This window comes from Chamaea fasciata, unplaced genomic scaffold (genome assembly GCF_029207755.1).
Source record: "Chamaea fasciata isolate MVZ Bird 193981 ecotype frontalis unplaced genomic scaffold, bChaFas1.0.hap1 SCAF_2, whole genome shotgun sequence".
Taxonomy (NCBI): domain Eukaryota; kingdom Metazoa; phylum Chordata; class Aves; order Passeriformes; family Sylviidae; genus Chamaea; species Chamaea fasciata.
The window spans coordinates 26,180,477-26,203,612 of NW_027094087.1; the positions used below are offsets into that span (position 1 = coordinate 26,180,477).

The window sequence follows — 23,136 nt, forward strand, 5'->3', positions numbered from 1 at the left end:
ACCAGTGAAGAAGTTTTGCAGCTTTATTGCAGATAGTCTTAACCAAGAATTTGAGTGCAATTTTTTGAACTTTTTTTTTTTTTTTTTTTTTTTCTTAATTCTTGGCTGTAGTGCAAATTTGGGTTCAATAATTCAGTGAACAGGACTGGCCTAAGTCTGCATGATGTGACAGAGCAGCTGACAGGCAATCAGAACACAGGTCAGTGCATCTTTCCCAGTGCAGGAGTTTCTTGGACTACGGGTCATGTACATGCAGGGGAGTGAAAGAAAGCTGGCAAGTCAGCAGTTTAGAGAGCTTCAGCTGGTGGTGCCACAATGCCTTCAGGCAGAATGGTAGCAAAGCTGAATGCTTTTACAGTGTCAAAGCACTGGGGAGGAGGAAAGAAGGCAGACTCAAGAGAGAGGGATAGAATAACCTTTCCATTATCTGTTTGAATTGATGCCTCTTTAGGGGCAAGAGAAAAGAACATAAGGCAAGTCATTTGTCCCTTACAAAGCATCTGGATTAGATGGGCTGAATAGATTTAGAGAACCCCTATGGAAAGGAAAGTAATACTGCCAGAAACAGATCACAATGCTCACCTGACAAGACTGGTTTGGCAGATTCTCAAAAGCACTTCACGTTAAGAGCTTATCGACGGGGTTTTTTTAAAAGTAATCTAAGATACTGCAGGATCAGAGGATAATGTCCTCACAGGGGCAGAGAACTGATTAAAAGACAGAGCAATCCCAGTGTTCCACATGAAGTAAATGATTGACCATTCACTCACTAGATCCTGGTGTGGTAACTGTCTTGAAGCAATTGTACCAGTAACAAAGAAGAGATAACAGCACACCTTGAGTGATTACAGAGGCACCATAAATACCCAAGTTTTGAATGCTGTGAGGGGAATGGCTGTGCCTGTAGAACCAGCACAGCTTCAGGAAAGGGCAACATAAAGATCACAGAAGTACCTGCTAGTTTCCCTGTAAAGGACAATTCAGTTGTCTAGTATTATACAGGTTGTTCTAAGAGGCAATTGGAATGGGGAAGGAGAAGGAAAGAAACACAAAACAATAAAAGCTGAATGGTTTGGAGAACAGCTGCAGCAGTTTAAGCATAGCAAAGGTTTTCCAGCCTCTGCAGCTGCTGGCGAGGCAGGAGTGATAAAGGCTGCACTTCTGGTAGCCGTTCACTTCCAGCTGTGCCTTCCAGGCCCTCCAGCAGAGGTCAGGGAAGACAGCTGGAAGCAGCCACTCAAGACTACAGACAAGTTTCAGAGCCTGAGCTTTGCTTTTGCATGTTATTCTAATGAATGCAGCAACTCCATCTGTTGATAAAGCTGTTTCCAGAGGAACTTAAATAAGTGAATAGAATACACTATAGAAAATGTAGGGGAAACACCTCTTTTCCTCCAGAACCTGGGCCAGAGTGCAACTTCATCACTTCATAAATGGAACTTCAAAGCAGGAGAGCAGCACAGTGAAATTACAGACAAAAATGGCTTTAACAGAAGAGACCAGAATTGTTAAGAAGAGAGTTGAGTTTAACCTAAATACCTTCCTGAGAAAAGTCAGTATGGAAGAGTATGTGCTGCATGTTAAGACCAGTCACTTTTACAAGTATGGACACTGTTTTCTAAACACTGTGGTCAAGATTTGCAGTAGCTAGCAGCTAACTTGAAACTTTTTAACCTATAAAGCCCAAACCAGAGTTCTTGACACCTGGTCTGTTTGTTTCCAGACCTGCACACTGATCAGTGCAAAAATGTTACAGAACAGTTCCTTTTCCTCTCCTTCCTCCTACCCCACGAAACAGAGGATTTCTGAGGAAAGGCTCATAACTTCAGGGAAAACAAACGAACAGACCTCACTCTGCACAGCTGTCAGACACCCTTGGCGTTCATCATAGCAGCCCAACACACAGTTCACGCTAGAAATCTTCTGAGTTACAGTTTATGAAACATCTGAGGAATAGTCTATATCTCATTTCAGAAGGAAACAGCTGGACAGCAAAAAATGCACAGGACAAGTTGTGAATGACGTAACTCAAATAGTGCACGTTTATTCTGAACGGTATTTCTAAAGAGTCTGAGAAAAACAAAAACATGCTCCTGATGTACAACAAGGACAATGATAGAGATTAAAAATGGACCATCTTATTGTAAAGAATTTGCTCCCCCTGCAACTTAACTTGTAACATTGAGAATGCATCTGTAAACTGCATACAGCATACCTTTCACTAAATCTTAACTCAAGAGACCAGGGGTGGTCTTAGCCAAATTAATCAGGAAGCAGTTGCAGATTCAAAAGAAACATTCAAGTCAGCAAACACTTTACAAAACACAGACATTGTGCATAGCAGCTGACCCTGGATTACAACATGGGGGAGAATAAAACAATTTGGGGGATCAAATTTTTACTAGACACAGGGCACCATCAAGATTTAACAGAATATCGTTTAAGTTTGTTTCAATTATAAAAGTATGTCATATTTAGTTGGCAGGTTTAACAATTAGCTGCATCAGGTAAACTCAGCCTGTATACACTAAATACATTCTCTCCCTTCCCCCTCCCAAAAATGAGGGATCTCTCTTCTGGATGATTCTTTTTCTCCCGTACCATGGTTTCCTCAAGCAGGAGTCTTTTTGTAGGCAGTATCTTCATACTTCAACCAATGTATGACAAAGCCAGTTGCAGAGATTCAGGAATAACTTGTATATACACTCTAAAGCTGTTAGTCACATATATTTTTCTTGCTAGATCTTCATCCAGAACAAGAGGTGCTGGTGAGTTTTTCCCCCCACTGAAACTCCCAACTTTGGAAAAACTTAGCTGTTCACAAGCTGTTATTTTCAAGCTAGAAGGATGTCCTCCTGCAGCAACTATCAAAGTAACTGAAGTTCTCTGCAGTAAGCCCATACTTCACACAATTTCAGTGTCTCTGGGGAACAGCACTAAGATACAGCACTCTCCTCCCCCACTCAACACAACTGATAGACTAATAAAATACAACTGTTTGTCATCCAGAACTACTGAGCTTCACTTGCCCATATCCATGTACAGGGAAGTTTTCTTAAGATTCAGATTAAACCTTGTATTCAAGATTCAACAACTGTTTTCCAGGATTAATAGCCTGGGAAAAGGAGTCTTAGATTTATTCTCTCTTCCACCTCCTACAAAACATTTTATCAGAAGTTACAATGAGGCAGGTCTGCTGTGAAATAGGAGCTTTAAGAATTGTTCTCATGGATACATTCATAGAATGATGGCAGCCCAAAGCAAAAAGAGACAGAAACAAAGGTTAATCCAAGTAAGTTCAGACATCAGACTTGTACTTTTAAACCTGAAGAAAAACTGTCTGTGAAACACACTGATTTGTGGAAGCCTACGACAACAGCAAATCCTAAGAGTTCATATCCCCACACCCATCTACCCAACCCGAACACTTACCACTTAGTTCTAGAAGAATGAAGAGCACTTTGCTTGGCACCAGAGGCAGCTATGGTCTGAGTTACAGCTGTGCTGCACGAACATCCTCAAATACAATACTATATATCTCTCTCTCTCTCCCTCCCTCCACATACTTCTCTTGGTTTGGTCTACAGATGGCCAGGGAAACTATGTTGGCATATGACAAGCTAATTGTGCTTCGATACCTCCCCTTCTAGAAAGATGCTGGACTGCCAACATAACCACCACAAGCAGGTCCTAGCTGTACTGAAAATAAGCTTTTGTCAAAACTAGGCTGCTTCTGGCCAAGGGAACCGTTTGCATCTTTCTAGCCAGAGTCTGCCACCAAGTGTTGCAAGCACAGGTGCTCGGCCCACGCAGACGGGCTGGTGGTGGCCACCTGCCCATCTCCAAGACTCCATTAGTGCAAACTCAGCAAATTAAGTAGCCGTTTTCCAGCGTAGGTCTGTCCAGATGCACTCCAACAAATGCTACACACCTCTGTCAAAGCAGAAGTAATTGTGTAGCAGCTCCCATAGTCACCCCTGGGGTATCAAAGACCACTTAACGTGCAGTGAGGGGTGCCATCCCTTACCTCACCACTATTCCTGTTTTGGAATCCTTGGTTCCCAAGTCACCCTCTAATGACCGGACAGCACCTACTAACCAGATGTATGCTGCAATGCACACTACAGGTTGGAGGCTTTCAGAGCGGAAGAATTCAAGATGCAGATCTAAACTTTTAAAAACAAACAGGAAAAGAATACAGTTCAGCATCTACATGGGGAATGGGGCAGGATGGTGTTGTCTCAGCTCAGTGCACTTTCCCAGATGCTTGGAGAAGAGTCCAAGCTCAAGTTGGTATTTATATTGGCATACATAAAATTGCTGGCAACAGTGCCTAGAAAGGAGCACTGGTATTCACGCAAACAAAGCATGAAAGGATGCAAAGCAGAGCTTAGTACAGCTTACTGTAGCCTCAAAGTTACAGTACTAGGAAGAAGCCAGCCAGCCTATTTTCCGAACCCATAAAATGCTCTAATATACGCTGCTTTCTCCGGTGCTCCACCAACACCCTCTCACCAGAGGAGAACTGCATTATTACTACTCAACGGGGGCAGGGGAAAATAATCTTCAAAGGAGCAAAACCACGCAGTTCTTCACCACCTCCTTCCAAAGGAGCTCATAAACACAGCAAGTCAAGCCAATCCCAAGCAAATCCAGGAGACCCTGCAAAGCTACGTGATTAGGGTCAGATTCTGCCTTCTTAGCCTTACTGCCTGGTTTCCTCAACCCTTACATCTGTCACCAACAGATTCAGTAGCTGTAACAAAGTTATCTGGAGACAGGTGCTTGCCTTATGTCATCAAAGCTGGTCAGGTGGTCACAGTCACTTTTTCCATCCCAACAACACAGATAAAAACTAACTCTCAATGAGCCCTGCAGAATTTCACCCATTTTTAAAGCAAGGGTGTTGCCTCAGAATTCATATGTTTACAAGGTTATTCTTACCAACACCAGATCAAGCTCTTACTCTGGCAAAAGTCTGCTGGGAGTTGGGTAAATGAAAATAAGAGAAAACTAAGACCACTCTAAATCCTCCTCTCAGTCAGTTAAGAAGTGTAGCACCAGCTTGGGTGAGGAGTATTTAAAAAAAGCATTCAAAAAGATCAGCCCAGGCAGAATGAAAAGGTATGGTAAAGTAACCCAACCTTCTCAGCAGAAGATGGAGGAAAAAGCCATACTCAAAAATATTGGGAAGAACTAAATATACTTTTTTGAGGTGGGGGGATTAAGAGGAAGAGTGGGAAGTACTGAAGTAACATTCAAAGGTTGGGGGAGAGTAAAGTACCCTGTAGGTTATAAAAAACACAATAATGTAGGAGTCAAAGGACAAGATATTGCTTTGCCTTTTCCCCCCCATTGGGTTTACATTCTGCTTACTGAAAGAATAATTCTGAAGGAAACTTGTCATCAGGATAACCTGCTCAAGCCCTCCACACCTCAAACTTAAAAGAGATCTGCATACCTTTTCCCACCCCAACAGAAAGAAAACCCAAAAAGCAGCCCCCCCACCCTCAAAAAAAAAAAAAAAAAAAAAGAAAAACACCAGAAATGAGAGCTCAAAAAAAAAAAAAAATCCAAAACCAACCCCAAATGTGATTGGACAATCCTTGGAAGAAGCATTACATTTTGTTGGAGAGAGGTCAAGAAAAAAAAATTAAGATGAAGGGGTGTAATAAAACAAAACATTAACCAACCAACCAAAAAAAAAAAAAAAAAAAAGGCCTCTCTTTCCTTATTTGGCGACAAGCAAGTGCAAGAAAGTGTCCGCTGGGGTTTTGTTCAGTTGTCGGTCTTTTGCACGTCTGCGTTCTGGCCAAGACAAGGGGCTTTGAGGTTTTTCTGCAGCACGTGAGCATCTGCGGGCTCTATCCTCTTGTAGTAGTTCTTCTTCGTCTCGATGATCTCAAAGCCAAACTTTCTGTAGAAGTCAATTGCAGATTCGTTGCTGATCTGGACATGCCTGGGACAGAAAAGGGCATAGAGAGACAGGGGTCAGTATTCTGCCTCCATACTCAGAATGGTCAAAGAAAAGAAAAACCACTGTCTAGATGGAGGCAGGAACAGCAGTGTAAATCCAACACTGGAAGTGTTGGTCTTCCCAATTCAACTCTGGCCTAACACTCAGCTCCTGGATGGCCCATGGTTGTCAGTAGTAGTAAATGTTTCCCCTCAGTAAAACTCTTTCAAGGAAGACAGAATAGCAGAGAGATTCTGAAGCATTACTACCTCAGTAATTTCAATTTCTCTTCATCTCAATAAAGCAATATGGGAGATATTTAGTGGAAATATGTAACAGAGTTTCACTGTAAAGCCAACTTTAATTTCCTGCAGTAATACCTTGCAGGTGACCAGAGGGGTTGTCTCAGCAATGATCCCAACACACTGTAACACACAACTGGCCATGGTGTTTGATATGATTTTAACACTTTGTTCTACTCTAACTACTCCTCTCTCCTCACAAAAAGCTGTAATACAAAAAAGCCCCATGGATTTACAAAGTCCTTTTCCCTTGTATTTACTTCCCCTAGAGTTTTACAGATTTTGCTAGCATGTTTCAAGGTCTCCAAAACAAACAGCCATCAGTTCTTTATCCTAAGTGACTAGGACACTCATTTGCACAAGTTCCATAGGAAAAAAAAAAAAAAAAAAAAAAAAAAAAAAAAAAAAAAAAAAAAAAAAAAAAGAGAGAGAGAAAAGATAAGAAAGAGAGAAAAGAAAGAAAAATGTTTGGCTCAAGAAAAGACATTCATTAGACACTCCTCCCAAAATTCAGTGGACACTGCGCAAGTTCATGAATCACTTTATCATGACAACACACTGCACAACCATAGAACCAAATTAACTGTGGAAGCAACAGCAGAACAAAGCAAAAGATCTTAGTGTTAAGCCAAATAAGCACCAAAAAGCTAAAAGGGAACTTTATAATAATGACAAATCTAGGCACCAATATCAAATGTGGCACTAAACTGCATAATATGTTCAGATAGAAGAGGCACAAGCAATAGACACAGTAATATAATCAATGGGCCACCAAAAGAACTTTAGCCCAGTTTGGGGGGCAATTTGTTGTCATGCCAGAATCCTTAGTCTGGGAAGTGTAAAGAAGGATCATGAAGGATTTGAGGGTTTTTTTGCATTAGAACCAGGAAACAGTTCCTTCACTATGCACAGAGTAATGTGCAAAAAAAAAAAGCAAAGCCCCTGTCCCATCAGCAGGCATCTAGAGTCCATTACTATTTCTTCTGAGGCAGGAGAGGAGGAATAACGAGCCAAAAGCAGTTTTACTCAGACACCTCTTTAAACACGTTCCTCTTACAGAGATGGCACAAAGCAACAACAGTAGAGGACGTGGAAGAGTCTGCACCTCCATGCCAGATGTGGACTAAGTTTGAGGAGAAAGTCACTCCATTTACAGTGATATCAAGGTATGAAACACTCCTCACAAAGCATCTTCCACACAGTCCTGGCAAGTCCTCAGGGTATAGTTCTGTGGCAGTGTAAGTTCACCCAAGCTGTACCTGCTGTGGGCCTATCCCCAGCAGTGCCTCGTGCTGCCCTGGTGTGACGGCCAAGGCAGTGAGGGACAAGAAGGAATTGGCTCAGAGAAGTGATCAGGCCAAAAACTGCATCAGCTCACTTGGTAACCACACAGACACAAAGCACAGGAAAAAGCACAAGTGTGAAACCAGCAGCAAAGGAAAAGCATAGTTTTGGCACTAATGGATTTCAGATTCTGTTTCCAGGGGGACTACTGGGGTGACTGTCCTCTACCCCAGTGCTTGTTCTCTTGTCTGCATCACACCAAATGTTTAAGCAGACATGCAGCTGATTAAAAAAAAAACACCAAAAAAAACCCAAAACCCCCCCCCCAAAACAAAACCCCTCCCCAAAAAAACCCCCCAAAAACCCCAACCCCGCCCCCCCCAAAAACAACAACAACAAAACAAAGCACAAGAAAACCACTCCCAAAACCCAGAAACACACTAAACCAAAAAACAACACCCAGAAACAAAACTGAAAACAGCTTCCCCAGCTGTGTCAAGGCACTGATCTAGTTTATTTTGTTGCTGCACAAATAGCTGACCTGGCAGTGTGCAAGAATGGGAACAGCAGTTGGGTCTTATTACTGAATGTAAACTTTGAGTGTTTGCAAACATCTCTGATACTCTAACCCACAGAGCGCTGTCATAAAAGACAGAAACCAAATGCATCAGAACTTGCAGTATTTTCCATTCTGAAGATGACATTGTGTGATAAAAATAAAATCCTTTCTAAAAAGGTTTTTTTGTCTTAAAGTAGAATTTTGCTCTAGAACATAATTTTGTAACTAAACTATTTTCAAGTTCAGCAAATTTGCAGAACTCTTTTTAAAGCAAGCACACTTTTAGTTTTCTCAGCATTACACAAGCCCACAAAATGACTCCTGGCTTTCCTGCTTACAAGTACTTACAAGATGTTCCATGATCCCACTAAAATATACACTAAATCCACACTTAGATCTCCATCCCTTTGCTCCCATATCTACCTGTCATCTCTCAAAAAATGCACGAATGTAACTCATTTACTTACAGATAGATGTTGTCAAAAGTGCCATCTTTTTCACAGATGTTTAAGACATGATTCAACATTTTAGTTCCTGCCAAAAGATAAAGAGCTACTTAAGAAAACTAGAAGGGCACAATTAAATCTGTACTTAGCCAAGTGCTTCCCCGAGGAGAGGCAGGTTAACTGTAGGTAGACTAAAATGATAAGAGTGTGAAAACTAGAAAAGGCAAATAAAACATGATAAGTATTTCACTCTCTGACTGCTCGTAAACCTTAATTTATTGTTTCTTTGAAGAAATAAAAATCACAACAGCCCAGAAACATACTTATAAATCAGCTTATTTTAATTCTAGTTTCAAGGTCCTGAACTCAGCTCAAAATACAGCCAAAACATTGCATAAAGCAGTGAGGGCACTGGTAAGCTTTTCTACTAAAGACCTGGTGAAATAATTTAAGATAAAGTTATCTTTTCAATCCAGTTTGTCAAAGTAAACAGGTTACTATAGGACTTGATTGATCTGTCCTGTGGGTTTGCAATGTGGAACAGAGAACTAAATGCAGTATAGACAAAAAGCAGGTACTACACCCTGAGCAGCAATAATCAGTAGTGATAAAGACAAAATAAATAAAAACCCCCTACATTTAGAAGAGTGAAGGGAGAAGCCAATGAAGGATTGTTGTGTTCTACTTACACATGACTTGCATACTGGCTAGATATCCCTGACAAATTATTTCATCTCTCACTGCAACAATTTTCACATCCACAGAAGCAGAGTATTTACATCACAGTATGATAATATGATGAAGATTACTTTAATCTGAAATTCTAAATTAAAATTTTGTACAAGAGGTTGATTTCTGAAAGGCAGAGAAGAATGAGCACATGATAAAATCATACTCTTTCTCCCAAAAAGAGGAAAGAAGAAATCTGTAGTCTCAAGTGCACTAACTTGGTTAAAAATGTGAAAGAGCATTTAGAAAGCTGGGCAGCAATCTGGTTTCTTTGATGCCTCAGATACAACCCTCCTTACCTATTCCTAGCCTTCGGTAGGGTGCCAGGCATCCAAGTGTCATGATGTACAGTCTCTTCTGGTTCTGGGAGTGATCCACCCTACAGCACACTGCTCCCACTGCAATATCATTGAAATAGGCTGCCAGGGAGGGAAACAAAGGCTCATCAGTAACAAGTCTCAAATTACACATACAGCTCTTCCATTACACCCTGTATCTTTCTTCTTCCCTCCCTCACCTCTTGCTGATTCTCCTATCCAGATAAAGTAACACACATTGCGGACCCACACTTGGAATGAAGTCATCAGTGCTGCTTTGACACAGTGGTTGCTTATCACTGTTCACACCAACCAGCAATGATGACATCAATGAGGCAAACTGGCAATGCACAGCTGTTTTCTTCTGGAACAGAAAACATGCCTATTCCCAGCGGGATGTCATCTACTTAGAATATACACCCTCTGTGGCTTCTTTGAGGTTCTTAAACAGTTACTTTTCATGATGTAAAACAACTAAACAGAAGGAGCTGCTATTCAAAACCATTATGAATAGCAATGATGACCACTTCTGCCACCACAGCCCACAAATACTGGCAAGAACATTTGTACCTAGTTTGGCAAGTTCGCCAACCTCCAGTACATCCTTGTAGAACTTGTCATTGTAGCTGACAGGGAAAATGACCTGGTTTAGCCTCTTCAGCTGCTTAATGTTGTGTGGCGTCACATCTCCCAGCTCGATCCGGCTACTGGAACAAATCAAAACATGCTTAACATCTGACATACTGCAACAGTGTTAAGGACACCCAAGATTAATTATTTTGCTTATGCTTTTATGGTTTTACAGGGTGGGAGACAGAAGGACATGGATCTCTGCAGAAGTGTTAGTTTTAACGTTATCCCAACCATTTCCCCTCTAATCATCAAGATCACAAGAAAAAAAAAAGAAAAACCCTGAAGAAAATATAGGAGAAACAAGAAGCTAGAACAGAGATCGAGGAAATGAAGTCCTTGACCATGCTTCAAAGCCAGCCTCAATTTTACCACCTATCAATATAAAGCTTTTGCTTAGACAAAGTCATTACTAGACATCTGTCTCTAAAAACCAACAGTACTGCCTGCAACAAAAATATTAAGCCTGTTAATATGCAAGTGTGCCCCTCTCAAGGTGATATCTGCATCTACTTTGATCATCACTGAAATCTTTCTTCCGGCTGAGAGCAGAACCACAACCTTAAAATACACTGAATTATACTGAGAAGAAATGGACCAAGCTTCTCTCTTTTCTAAGACTAACTTCCTGACAGAAACACTATACACATAGAAGAAGATTAAAAAAAAAAAAAATTAAAAAGAAAGAGGTTAGTTACCCTTGGAGGAGTGCAAGCGGTTTTAACAAGGATTACAAGAATGAAAAATAAAAAGACCAAGATAATCAAAATCTTTTCCAAAATGGTCACCAGAATATGTAGGCAGGTACAAAGCCAGTGCACGTGGAATTAGAAAAGCACACAATTCTAGGTTCATATCAGCCCTGTTTTACTGAAGAAATATGGGCAGCCAGACTGCTTTCTGCCCAAACAGCAGTAAAGACACTATTTGCTCTCCAGAGTCCTTTCTTCATACATGGCCATTTGCACAAGTCCCTTTGAGAATTATATTCCAACACAAAGTAAGTCCTGAGCTAAGAAGGATGATGTTCTCACATTACAGAAGTACTCCCAGTGTAAACAAGCATGCAATCAAAGTTATTAGATGGTGGAGAAACTGTAGTACTTGTTTTATGCCCAGCTTGGCACAACTGCTCAGCCTAACACAGCAGGGCTTCTTCAGGCTCACAGAAAGCAAGTTCTGATTCCAGCCAGCAGTGCTGCTGCCTTTTCCTCACAAAGAGCAGGAGTAAAACACTGGCACGTGGGTTCCTGAGTATATCTGTGTCTGTGAATAAGTTTTGCTAGAGTAGGGCACCTCAGTATCTTGTACCAGGAGGGAAAAGAAGACTGAAGAGCCCCTTTTGCTGCAGTCTGCACAAGAGTAGAAACCAAAGGGAGCAGGTCTCAACTGCCCAGATAGGTCAGATGAGCTGCAGTGCAGGAGGTCAGCAAGGGAAGAAACCTCACGTTCATACTCAGTTACTGAAAGCCCAGACCTTTTCTCCAAATAATACTGTATTTATTAACCTTGGTGATACTAAAAAGTATCAGTAGTTCCAAGCTTCAGTATTGCTGAACTCACAAAAAAGTTGCTATACATCATGGTCTACTTTTGAGCAAACATTCCTGACACAAACCATTACCAGGCAGTGTTTTCTAATATTATTTTAAGATTGATTAGTTACTAATCAAACAAACCAGGCATTAGAAGACATTAACTATAAAATATTTATGGTGACAGTACAACAGGACAGATATACTGCCATAGGCAGCCAGAACAAGATGGCTAAGAAAGGGAACATAGCCAGAAAATGGATCTTCACCAAGGTTTCAGAGAACAAAAAAATAAATGCAGGAGTCTAAGGCTGGGAGCTCCTGAGCCAAGACATCACCTCTGAGGCTGGCATCAGGCCAGAGAAATGAGCTCTGTCAGTAGACAGCCAAAAGGCACTTGCTGACACATTTCCTCAAGCCCCTGGACTTCCCCCCTCTATCTCTCACCACTTGCCACATTCACTGCTGCCCCCTGCCATCTCCTGCTGCTTGTCTCCTGTGCTCTGTCACTATCTGCCTTGTCCTCCCAAGAACCGCACCAGGGACAGTATCTTATCCTGGAGAATAATATGAAAGAGGTGTGAGAAACACTGCAGGAAGCATAACTCAATACACTAAATGGATCTGTTTAAATAGTGGGTATTCAAACCATAAATTACTTTAATGTACAGCACTGGCTGATTAAATCAGCACCACATCAATTATGCACAAAACCATTTAATACGTAAATTAAATAAGACTATGGAAAGGAAGACCCATGAATGAGAATTCATCATTTTTTCTGAGGACAGTGTGGCAAAAGAACCTTGAGTAAAAGCAGGGGAAAGCTTTGAGCAGCAGTCTTGCTCTCCCCAACCCACTCATTTCCATCCTCTTGCTGGCACAAACATTTGTGCAACAATGTGGTGAACCAGCACCCATTAAAACTAACCTGGACTAAGAAAGAAAAGTTCAGTTTTAACCCACATCAGTCCCCTGACTGGGCTCACCACACAAGCCCTCTGCCAGCATAAAGAAGAGAAAGAAGGTTGTCATATGCAGAACTAATTGGTTCTTGAGCAGAAGTGCCAGCTCACCTCAGTTTAAACTGGAAGTACTGTTCAAGAGGAGGAAAAGGATGTAGATTGTCCAGTACATCTGTGAACACAGTCCAGAGATATTCTGCTACACTTTATGATTCATGGAACAACGTGCACTTTGATCCTAAGGACTTTAAAAAACTTCTCCAAATAGCCAAGACAAAGCACCTGTAACAAAGGACTTAAAATTATCACTCCCCTCTTTTCACCAGAGTAAAGCAAGCAGCTTTGTGGAGTCTTTTTCTTTGTTGTTGTTAGTTTGTGTAAACAGCTGTTTACAACTAGACCTGCTTCTTTAAATGAAGTCTCAGCCAAATCAATAACTTACTTAAGTTTACTGTCAGCTAAGATCTGACTAAGCCAGTCCTGTGCATGCCAGCTTAGAAGAAGGTGTACTAGAAACACTTATCCTCTGCTGCTGCAAAGAAAACAATTAAATTACAAGCTCAAATTAGCATATGGGAGAACATAAAGATGTGTAAAGAACCTGAAGTGCCCAGAAGGGACAGGCCCTTCCATAACAAATTATTTGACTGTGATGCCACTAATATTCCCAAGAAGATCCACACTCTACTATTGGCACCCTACAGCTCAAATGGCACTCCATGGAGGATGCAATAGCCAACTGTACTCCATCTTAGCTGTCAAAGCTTCTGGGACAAGCCAATCATCCCATCCCAAGCAATTGTTTTTAGCATAGAGGAATGAGCCACTCCCAGCTTATCAGGTCAGGTCTCTTACCGCTACAGTGTTCTACAGATCCATACACTTTCTTCAATGAAATACCCAACCACTTAAACATCTTCCATTGTAAGGCTGTTCCCAAGCTACTATTATTCTCAGTTAGTTATTCCAGTGCACTTAAATGTAACTCTATGCTGTCTGGAGATGATGGCTACCACTGCACAGGCCTTTTCAGAGAGCTAATCATCATCTCTTCATACCTTTCTTCTAACTAATGCAAACTCCTGGTCTCTTCCTGTAAGACCGGCTCTTAACTCCTACTATTGTCATACTAGCTCTTCCTTACATTCCTTCTGATTAAAGTTGATTTTCCTTGAACATGGCTAACCCAAACTGCTTACAGCAGCCCAAACACTATTGTCTTGTCCAATGGCAGGAAGTTTTTCCTGTCACTACTGGAAGCATTTTCCTGGCATGTCCTAGGACTACGTGTGCATTTTTCACAACTGCTACATTCCATGACTTGGTCACTGGGGAAAAAAAAAAACCACTTGGAGAATTCACTAGTAAAGGGAATTGGCTCCTGGAGCACAGGCTGCTGTCTGTTAACAGTGCACAGCAACACTGCCCAGCGATGGAAGAGCGGAAGTGAAGAGTGATCCACCAAATGTGAACAGAAGTGTGACTTCAGTGAGGTGACAGGCACCACTTCCTCAAACTGGATGCGTGCCCAGAGCATTGGCAATAAAACTCCTGCTCTTGCATGACAGTGTCCTAAGATCCTCCAGGCACTGGCTAGAAAAAGCCTCACACATTTTGTAGGATCAAATGCAATCTCACTAATCCTGCTGCAATTGCATGCTCTGGCTGCAGCTTATAGGGCCATGATTGGAACAGTCTGGTTTTCCTACAATGTCTCACATTGATACTGGTGGAAGTACCACAGGCTACACAAACATTAGTGTTACTTATGCTAGGACTGCCTTTCGCTGCCCAACATGTATCAGAGGAGACCTGCTGTACAGAATGACAGCTCAAGAGGCAGGCAATTTTCAGCTACAGTTCAAGAGGAAACACAAGTTCACTCCCTGGGAATGCAAAGTGCTGAACATTAGTTTAGAGCCAACATCAGGGAGAAAAAGGGCGAATTTCGAGTTTCTTAATGCTGTAAGAATCTCAGTCTCATTCAACTTTAAACAGTGCAAGTCTCTCCCCAGAGGGATGTGCCTGACTGAAACAGATCCCCACGTAACTGATAGCTGGGCTCAGGCTTATTGAAGGCATCTGGCAGGCTAAATTTAGCAGAGCTGTATCTGAAACTTGCAAAACTTACTGAGGAGTAAGTCAGGAGAGGCAGCACAGAGAAATGGGCCCTAACCAAGAGGACTTCAGGGAAGGTTTGTCACCTGCTAAGTGGCCAGCTAGCTTTATTGCTTCTATTTTGGCTTCCAAGTCAAAGCAGGAGTCTAGACAGGATAATCCACTCATAAAATAAAACCAAACCAGAACTATGAAGGCTGTAGACCTGAAAGGTGTGGCTCTGCTTAGATACTACTCCAAGGCCAAAAGAGCCTCTCTATGGTGTTTGGGGGTCTGAAGTTGTTGAGATTTTTGTGGGGTTTTTTGATTGGTTTGTTTTTGTTTAGGTTTTTTTTGGTTTTGGTGTTTTAATTTTTTTTTAATAGATGAGCTGCCTTGCTACACACACAAGTTACTCTAGTTCTTGTGGGCAGACCAGAATGTTTTCAATTATCTCAAAGATCTGTGGGCTGCATATCTACTCCACTTTGCCTGTCAGAAAACCAGAAGGATAAGTACAAACCCAGCATGCAAAAAGCCTTACCAATTTGCTCTGAGACCCCTGATCTTCCTTAGTCCTGCTTAGTACTGAAAACATGTATTGCATGACACCTGATACCCTGCTGGAGGTAGGAAGCAATTTTAGAATCAGATTTAACAAAAGACTTCATTCAAGACCTGCAAGTCTACTGGATCTCACTGTGAATAGGTTTCATGCATCACAATTCCCCAAGACATACATCAGACCCTAGCTCCCTCTCCGTTTATCACAAAAAAAAAGGAAAAAAAAAATCACAGCACATTACAGCCACGTTCTTCCATTATATCTGGATATCATATAATTTATTCTGCTTCAACCTAGAAGACCTGACCACATACAAAAGGCTGGCCAGTCTTCACATGCAAGAAGCAAAGTTATGCTATAATAGCCTCACCGTTTTTCCAGCTGAAACATGTCTAGGCCTCAAATCTTCAAGTGAAAAAACTTTCCCAAGAAAATTGTAAGCTATCCCTTTCTGCAGTAATCACTATGCCCAGCTGACAGAATTTTCAAGCTCTAAAATAGCAAAAATAAATGTAGCTGGTCTAGAACAGAAAAGCAGACATCATTTAGCTGCCCAGAAAATTCTGCTGCTCCAGAGCACCTCACAAGGCTAAGGCCTAAATATTTCATCAGCTGACCCCAGGTACATCAATATCAGATGAAACAACTGATCTGCAATCATGCAGCAGATAAAGAGCTGCCAGAAATCTCAACTCTTCCCTGCTGCTCTAACCATTTTTCCTTTTTGGTCAAGTAAGCTTACAAGAACATTGATTTTGATCCATGATTGCTGGACAAAAGTACTTCACTATTTTGAAACAGCTTCCCTCAAAATTAGTTTTGTGACTCCATTAATTATATCCTGAGACACCTTATAGATCACTGCTCCTTTCCACACCCTCAGTGTCCCCAGATCTAACCATCACTTGCCTCCCAGAAGATCATAACCCCTTGCTAATTAGTGTTCATGAAGTACCTGATGATCATCAGGTATGAACAGAGGCTTACCTTCAAATTCAAAAGAGAAGTTTTGCTTACAAAGTACCTTATTTACTTAAATACAGCTTGAGGGCACTTCTTGTATATACACAGGCAACAAACTACAGAACTGACATATCAGGGGAAAATCATTTTTCTGCTTCACACAAACTATTTCTATAGGTCACTGAAAATAGATTTCTTTACAAATGCCTTTGTCCATTAGAAAAGTGAAAAAACAAAACAAAACAAAACAAAACAAAAGTCAGTTCATTGTAGGTTTCCTACCTATACTTTGGGTTTTGGTCCCAGAGTTGGGTTTTGCCTGGTGTTCAAATCACACATTGTATTAATAACACACTGTGCAAAATTAACTGAATGTGCCATCAGTTTTATGTGCCTACCTTAAAAACACTTCTAAGGTAACAATCATTTTTTCCTCCCTGTCCTTTTCCTAATTTTCACTAAGAATGAATTGTTCTCAAATAAAAATTTGTGCCAAAGATCTAAAAACAAATTAATCTCCTCTAAGTGCAATTTCCAACCTAATTTGTGATTTTTGCTGACAATTCCAAGTGCCATGTAGAGAAAACTTTCACAAGCCTTCAGCTGCTGCCTGGGTCTCATCACATACTCTCAAAAGAACATAAATACAGTGCTCACATGGTGGAAATCAGAAGTTTTTTCAGGGTTATTGATTCTAGTCTGCTAAGGGCCAAAAATCACATGGAGACTGGAAAAGAACAGGGAGAGGGAGAACAAAGGCCAAGTGAGCTCAGGAAGTACTTCATGCATGAAGATCTTACTATCAAGCACAGTATTTTCAATTAATTAAAGAAAGAAATACTCTGCCCCCAGGAGAAGCCAAATATCTTAATCTTAGTCACCTAGTGACAGTGGAAATGGTTCTGGCTCTAACTTCAATAAAGCCTAAAGTACAATTTCCTTCTCATAATGAATTAATTCAACACCCTTTGACACAAATACACAGTTACCCCATTTCAGCGCTGTGCTTCTCTCCTCTCAGGTCTTCAAGGCCAAGAGTCTCCAAACAACCAGGGATTCTTCTGTGCACAGACCCTCTCTTATCCCTCCCTGGCTTCCCTGCCTCAAACTCCCTCCTGACAAACTTCTGCTGCTTTACAACTAACTCCCACATGGGTCACTTCTTCCCTTTCCCAGCCAGGAGTAGAAAGTAATCCTGACATTGCCTGCCTCAGAGCAAGAGGGATGCAAGGAAGTACTGCACTTCTCTCTTATCAATTCCCAAACAAATACAAAGATCCAACTTCTTATGTTCTTTCCTCTTCTGGATAAAAATGTCTAGCACCTTCTCAGATTATTGGTCTGAACACTTCTAATGCTTGCCAAATGGGTAGGCTCTTCAAGTTCTGAATGATTTTCACTTGGATTAAAGTGCTTTTCTGGCTGAACCATCACCCATTATTCCCCATTTTAAAAGAGATTTAGTGTGGCAAAGGAGGATGCATCATTTCTCATCCTCAGGAGATGGCAGCAGAGTCTGTGGCATTTGGTGATTAAGTAATTAACTACATTTTTTCACAGAAATGTCCCAAACTATCAAGCCACATCTACATGCAGAAAGAATTGAATGGTCAAACAGGACTCAAAACACAAGACCGGGTTCTAAAGTGCTGCAATAAAATGGCAACAACCCCTCTGCTACCTTCCTACCCTCCCAATCCTTCCTACTTCGTGGAATGTCTTAATCTGGTTATGGAATTAAACTCAAAGTGGTCAGAGTTATAAATCAGGTTAAAGTACCTATAATAAACTGCACTGAGTTTTTTATAAACTCATTTAGAAGCTGTTTAGCCATTTGTAAGCTTGCATATAGGCAAGGTCTAAATTTACCATCCATGAAAATAAATGAAGACTACAGCTCACACTTGGACATTTCTAGGTTCAGAAAAGGCCTAAAAATAAAGTGATTTTCAAGCTCAATTACCTTTTTTGTCCTGCTTCCAGTGCATATGACCATTCAGCAGTTTCCTCACAAACTTGGAACTTCCTCCCATATATGTTAGGCTTAGCACTGTGCCGAGCAAACGGAAACAATTCAGCAGCTCGGCACAAACTCTGCCACACTAACTCAGGAGAGAAAAATCCCTCCCTGCTCTCCTCAGAAACGTGATCATCTTCAGGACCTTCAAACGTTTACTCCTTCAATCTGGGCAAAACAAGCAGAGGTGTCAGAGCTTACCCATCATGACTCCCCACACTCCAGAAACAACATAGTTATTTTTCTGCTCTGTTCAAAACCCCCCAGCTGCGATGTCTCTCCTGCAGAGGCAGGCAGAGCAGCACAAGCCGGCAAAGTCTCTGGGTCAGGAAGTTCTCTGGGGCACCAGGTACCTGCTGTGGAGGATGGAGTCTGGAAGACTCTTCCACAGCAAATCAGGAGGACCCTGTGGAGCTACAAAACCTGAGACTTAGCTGCAAGCATGACAGAGTTGAGAGGCACCTCCTGGGAGTGTCTCACCCAAAAGCAGGGCTGGTTTAACACACAGCACTCTACTTACTCCCTGTTTCAACCAGCTTTCCACCACGTGGCTCTAGATGTGCTGCTGCAGGACAATCTCCCAGGTGTTTCCCTTCAAAACTGGAGAGGGATTTGGTCAATGTGACAAAACGACATGTGCACAGGATCACAGGCACCGGGCGCTGATTGTAACATGCCCCACTGGGTCCATGGATGTGACAACCCTGGTCACAGCAAGTATATGCAGGCAAGGGAGCAGGCAGGTCCTGCAACAGCCTCACATAATGTGATTTTTAGGGAAGGCCATCAGGGAAGGCCATCAGGGAAAGGCTGGATGCCTTATTTTCATAGGTTTCCTCTGCATTGAAACAAGTAAGAAATGCACCCTTACTTAAAGATATCAAACGTCACAGATAGCAATTGCTCAAGAATCAATGAGAGACTTTCAGTCTTCTCTCCTTAAAACCAGCAGCATAACAGCTGTAATGAAAACACAAAACCACTGAGCAACAAGTGAATCAACACCAGGAAAACAGCAAAGTGCAGGGAGTATTATTTACATCTGCTCTGTAAAAACAGCCAGATTATTACAGACAGTGTAACCTGAGTCCCTTCCACTGGTATTTTTCCTCATGCAAACATACTTCTAAAACAGATTTTCAAATTCAAGAACTAACAATAATAATATATAAGAAATGAAAATTGATTCTCTAGAGAATCACGAGGATCACCAATAGAACAGTGAATTACCTTAGTTTTTCAAATCACATTTAAGAAAAAAAGGGAAACATAATGAGACTCTAATTTATTAAAATTATTCAGAAGGTGAGGATAGAGAGAACATAAAGCCAAGTTTCACAAAACCAGGTGGAAGCTAACAGCAGTTCCCAGTTCAGAAGATGGCGTTTAACTCATCAAATAAGAGATAACCCACAAAGTTGCAAGCAACTGAGAAAGCACGAAAATCTTCTGCTAATTCTGAAGCCAGAAGTCCTAGGTAGAAGAGGCCACCTAACCTCAAACACCCTGATGACAGACACTACAACCTTGCTAACACACAGCTATGTGCTATTTTGAATTCAGAGAGTAAGAAGGAAGACTGCAAGCAACGTACCTTGACTACACAGTCTTTTAGATGTGAAATTTCATGCCAATGAACTGGAGAGTTGTTTTTTTTTTTCAATTCTTTCTCTGCCAAAGCAGACTCTTCATCATGACGGCTGATAAAACATCAGCTGCTCTAAGCGCTTCCAAAATCATCTCTGCATTTTGTGTTGTGTGTTAAAATGCAGTGCATACATTCCCAGAAGCAACAGTCAGATGGAGTCAGTTTGTTCAGAAGGACTTGTCCACAATTTTGGATTCAATATTGAAGACAAGGCAAACCCCTTCGAGCCTATCAGTTTCTGTATCCTGGGAGCTGAGGTTTTAGATCTATTTTTGGACCTATCTTTTGACACTACTTGTACTTTAGGGATCTTCACCAATCTTTGCAACTTAAAAAACAATTTGGATTTGTTCCAAAGTACTCCCGTGTAATTTACACATTCCTTTTGAACTATTCTCTAGTCCTTTGAGTCTCATTGTATTTAAAAGGGGTTATTTTTCAATTTGAGCTCTGTCGGCATATTTGCTTCCATCTGAATAACTAGAGAACACCTGGATTCAATATGACAACTGGCATAGGAATATGAATTTATTCTGCACTAGAACTTGCTGTTGGCTGCTAACAGTGTTTTGGCAAGACAGGAATATGCTCTTCTTCAAAGAGATAAAAGAGTACCAGAAGAGCAGAAATACCAAGTACAGAACCCAAAGTAGTAAGCCCTGAAGTTGAACCAGAAATAAAGCCACCTGTAAGTAAAAGTAAAGTAACAGAAATGAAGTTTGGTGCTCTGGAAGCAGAAGAGTGGTATGCAGGTTTTTTTCTCCATAGCTTTTGATTTAGAAAAAAAAAAAAAAAGTTACAAGAAGTAAAAAAAGCCCATGAATTGAGAACTCCTGATCAGAGCAAGCTCAGTTCCTCGGGGAACACTGAGCACAGCTCTGGCCGTGCCCTGCCAGGACATCCCCACAGCTCCAGCCTGGCACGCTTTCCCCCTCACACATCCAGGTCCCAGTAACCCCGTCCCACGCCTGACACACAATCAGAGCATGGCTAAGCTGGAGCAAACAGCAGAGCGGTCAACAAAGGATAAAAGGGAACCCAGTTCTGTCGGAAGGAGGATCCCATCAGCTGCCACCTCATCCCGGCTGATCCTGATCCGTGCCGCTGCTCCTCCCGCCAACCCCGCCGGCCTCGTCACAGGGTGACTCAGAGCACGGGTGCCCTGTTTTATATCGGGTGCTGCAGGTGGATAAAGGGTGGTCCAACACCCCAAACACACCTATTTTATGTCACCTGAGAGCTTGTTCATTTGCAATCATCCCTGAGCCTTTTTCTACAGACACCTGCCAGCCCCTCACGATGCCTGAAGCTGCTTACGTGCTGTAAGAACCAGCTAAGAGTCTGTTGTGGAGTACTCTTGCATGACCTCACCCCTATTGCTAATAAGCTAAACCCCTTACCATTTCTTAGTAAAAGCTTAAGTGATTCAGCTTCCATTCACCCTGCCTTAAGCTGCCAAACTGGAATAATAATGCCCATCATTGCATAACACCAGTTCCAAGGGGACTGGTTTAATGCTCTTTTGAGAAACAGCTGGGGAAAGCTTCCTTTGTGCCTATGAAGAAACTGAGGCACAGAACTGGAATAAGCACGTTTTGTGGAGCACAAGTGATGCTGAAATGAATAAACATTAGGTGGTTTAGCCAACACTGAAAGACCTGTCCCAAAGTGACCTGAACAAGGTCAGGCAGGTCATCTGACACCAAAGCACAACTGTGAGTGTCAAGGCCTCCACTCTCCTGTGCAAAAGCTGCACCTCACTGCCCCCACTGAGAAGGAAATCGGTGTTTGCAGCCAACCAGATCTGAAATCTCTATAGTTTTCAGGAGACAGAGAGAAGCGATGTCAGGCCCAAGGCAGCGGGTGTGCTAGAAGAACATGACACAGAACACAGCCCGTTTGTCATCCATCCACGCTGTACAGCCTCCGAGCAGCAATTAAAGATTTAGAAAATCAAGAGAAGTGCTAAGAGGATGTTACACACAATAGCACTGCAAAACCACACACATCCGAGGCTGGCAGATTTTTCGCACAGAACGAGCGGTGCTTCTCTGCTACCGCCAGACAGGGACCAGACAGGGAAGGCAGCCCGGCCGGTATCCCCGCCCGCTCTGCGGATCGCCAGACCCCGCCGGGCGGGATCCCCCCGGGCACGAGGAGCCGCCGCATCCCGCCCGCTCGGGGGCTGAGCGCGGAGAACCCCCGCTCCGGCGGCGGCACAATCGGCACGGCGCGGGAGCCCCGCGGGCAGCTCCTGCTCAGCCCAAAGGGCGCCCGAGCGGCACCGCCGGCTCTTCTCGCCCGCAGGGACTCCCCGGCAACCGCCCGCCTGTCCCGGAGGGCGGGAGGGACGCAGCAACACCCCCCGGCCTCAGGGGCGGCGGCTCCGCTCGGCCCTCTCCGCCTCCCGCCCGCCGCGCCGCCCGGGCCCGCCCCGCGCCCCGCTCCCCTCCCGGGCCGGGCCGAGCCCCGCACTCACCCCTTCATGGTGCGTCCACGGCCTGCCCGGCGTCCGCGCTGGCTGCGTCCAGGGCCCGGCGGTGCGGGTGCGGCTCTGGCCTCCCCGTGCTCAGCGCGGGCGGCTCGGTCTCCTCCTGATCCTGATCCTGATCCCGATCCCGATCCCGATCTTGATCTTGATCCCGATCCCGCTCCCGCTCCACATGGGCCTCCGCCCGCCCTGCCCCGCCCCGTGACCCCTCACCTCACGCCGCGCGCGCGCCCCCGCCCCGCCCGCCATGACCCGCCCGCTCCGCCCCGCCCCTCCCGCGCGCCCCCGCCGCGCACGCGCCGCTCCCCGCGGGGCGGGGGAGGATGGGGAGGCCCCGCGTGCCTCGGGGGGCGGGGCGGGAGTGCCGTCACGTGACGCGGAACAACCAATCGGCGCGCCCCGCTGCGCCGGGTGCGCTCCTGCGCGGAAGCGGCCCGGGCCGAGCGGGCGAAGCTCCGCCCAGAGTTGGGCACGGCTCGCGCCCGGCGCTTCCGGCGTGCGGCGCGGCACATGCGCGCGGGGCCCGGCGTCAGCTGATCCAGCGCCTCCTTTGCCGCCGTCGGAGCCACTCGGGCGGATTCGGGCGCGCCGGGCCGGCCCAGGTGAGACGCGCTGCCCCCTCTCCCCTGCCC

General features: G+C 43.5%; 2 protein-coding genes across 7 annotated transcripts in view; one reads left to right on the forward strand and one right to left on the reverse strand.

The window, feature by feature from the left end:
- Positions 1 to 2,019: 2,019 nt before the first annotated feature.
- On the reverse strand, positions 2,020 to 22,700 carry NAA50 (N-alpha-acetyltransferase 50, NatE catalytic subunit). 6 transcript variants are annotated; one of them, XM_066175336.1, is made up of 6 exons: positions 18,312 to 18,351; positions 12,835 to 12,895; positions 10,164 to 10,297; positions 9,576 to 9,695; positions 8,569 to 8,635; positions 2,020 to 5,959 (listed from the first exon to the last, which is right to left on the reverse strand). In XM_066175336.1, exons 1-6 carry the CDS (start codon positions 18,334 to 18,336, stop codon positions 5,779 to 5,781), a joined length of 588 nt encoding a protein of 195 aa, XP_066031433.1. In that variant the 5' UTR covers positions 18,337 to 18,351; the 3' UTR covers positions 2,020 to 5,778. The 6 variants fall into 6 exon arrangements, with proteins under 6 accessions (XP_066031433.1, XP_066031435.1, XP_066031434.1 ...); XM_066175338.1 differs by lacking the exons at positions 12,835 to 12,895; positions 18,312 to 18,351 and adding an exon at positions 22,493 to 22,700; XM_066175337.1 differs by lacking the exons at positions 12,835 to 12,895; positions 18,312 to 18,351 and adding an exon at positions 22,493 to 22,700 and having other exon boundaries at positions 10,164 to 10,300.
- A 326-nt stretch (positions 22,701 to 23,026) lies between these two features.
- Positions 23,027 to 23,136, forward strand: part of ATP6V1A (ATPase H+ transporting V1 subunit A) — a 29,720-nt gene continuing 29,610 nt past the window's right edge. The window contains exon 1 of the mRNA XM_066175341.1: positions 23,027 to 23,106. The gene's annotated coding sequence lies outside the window, so the exon portion shown is untranslated. The remainder of the gene's footprint in view (positions 23,107 to 23,136) is intronic.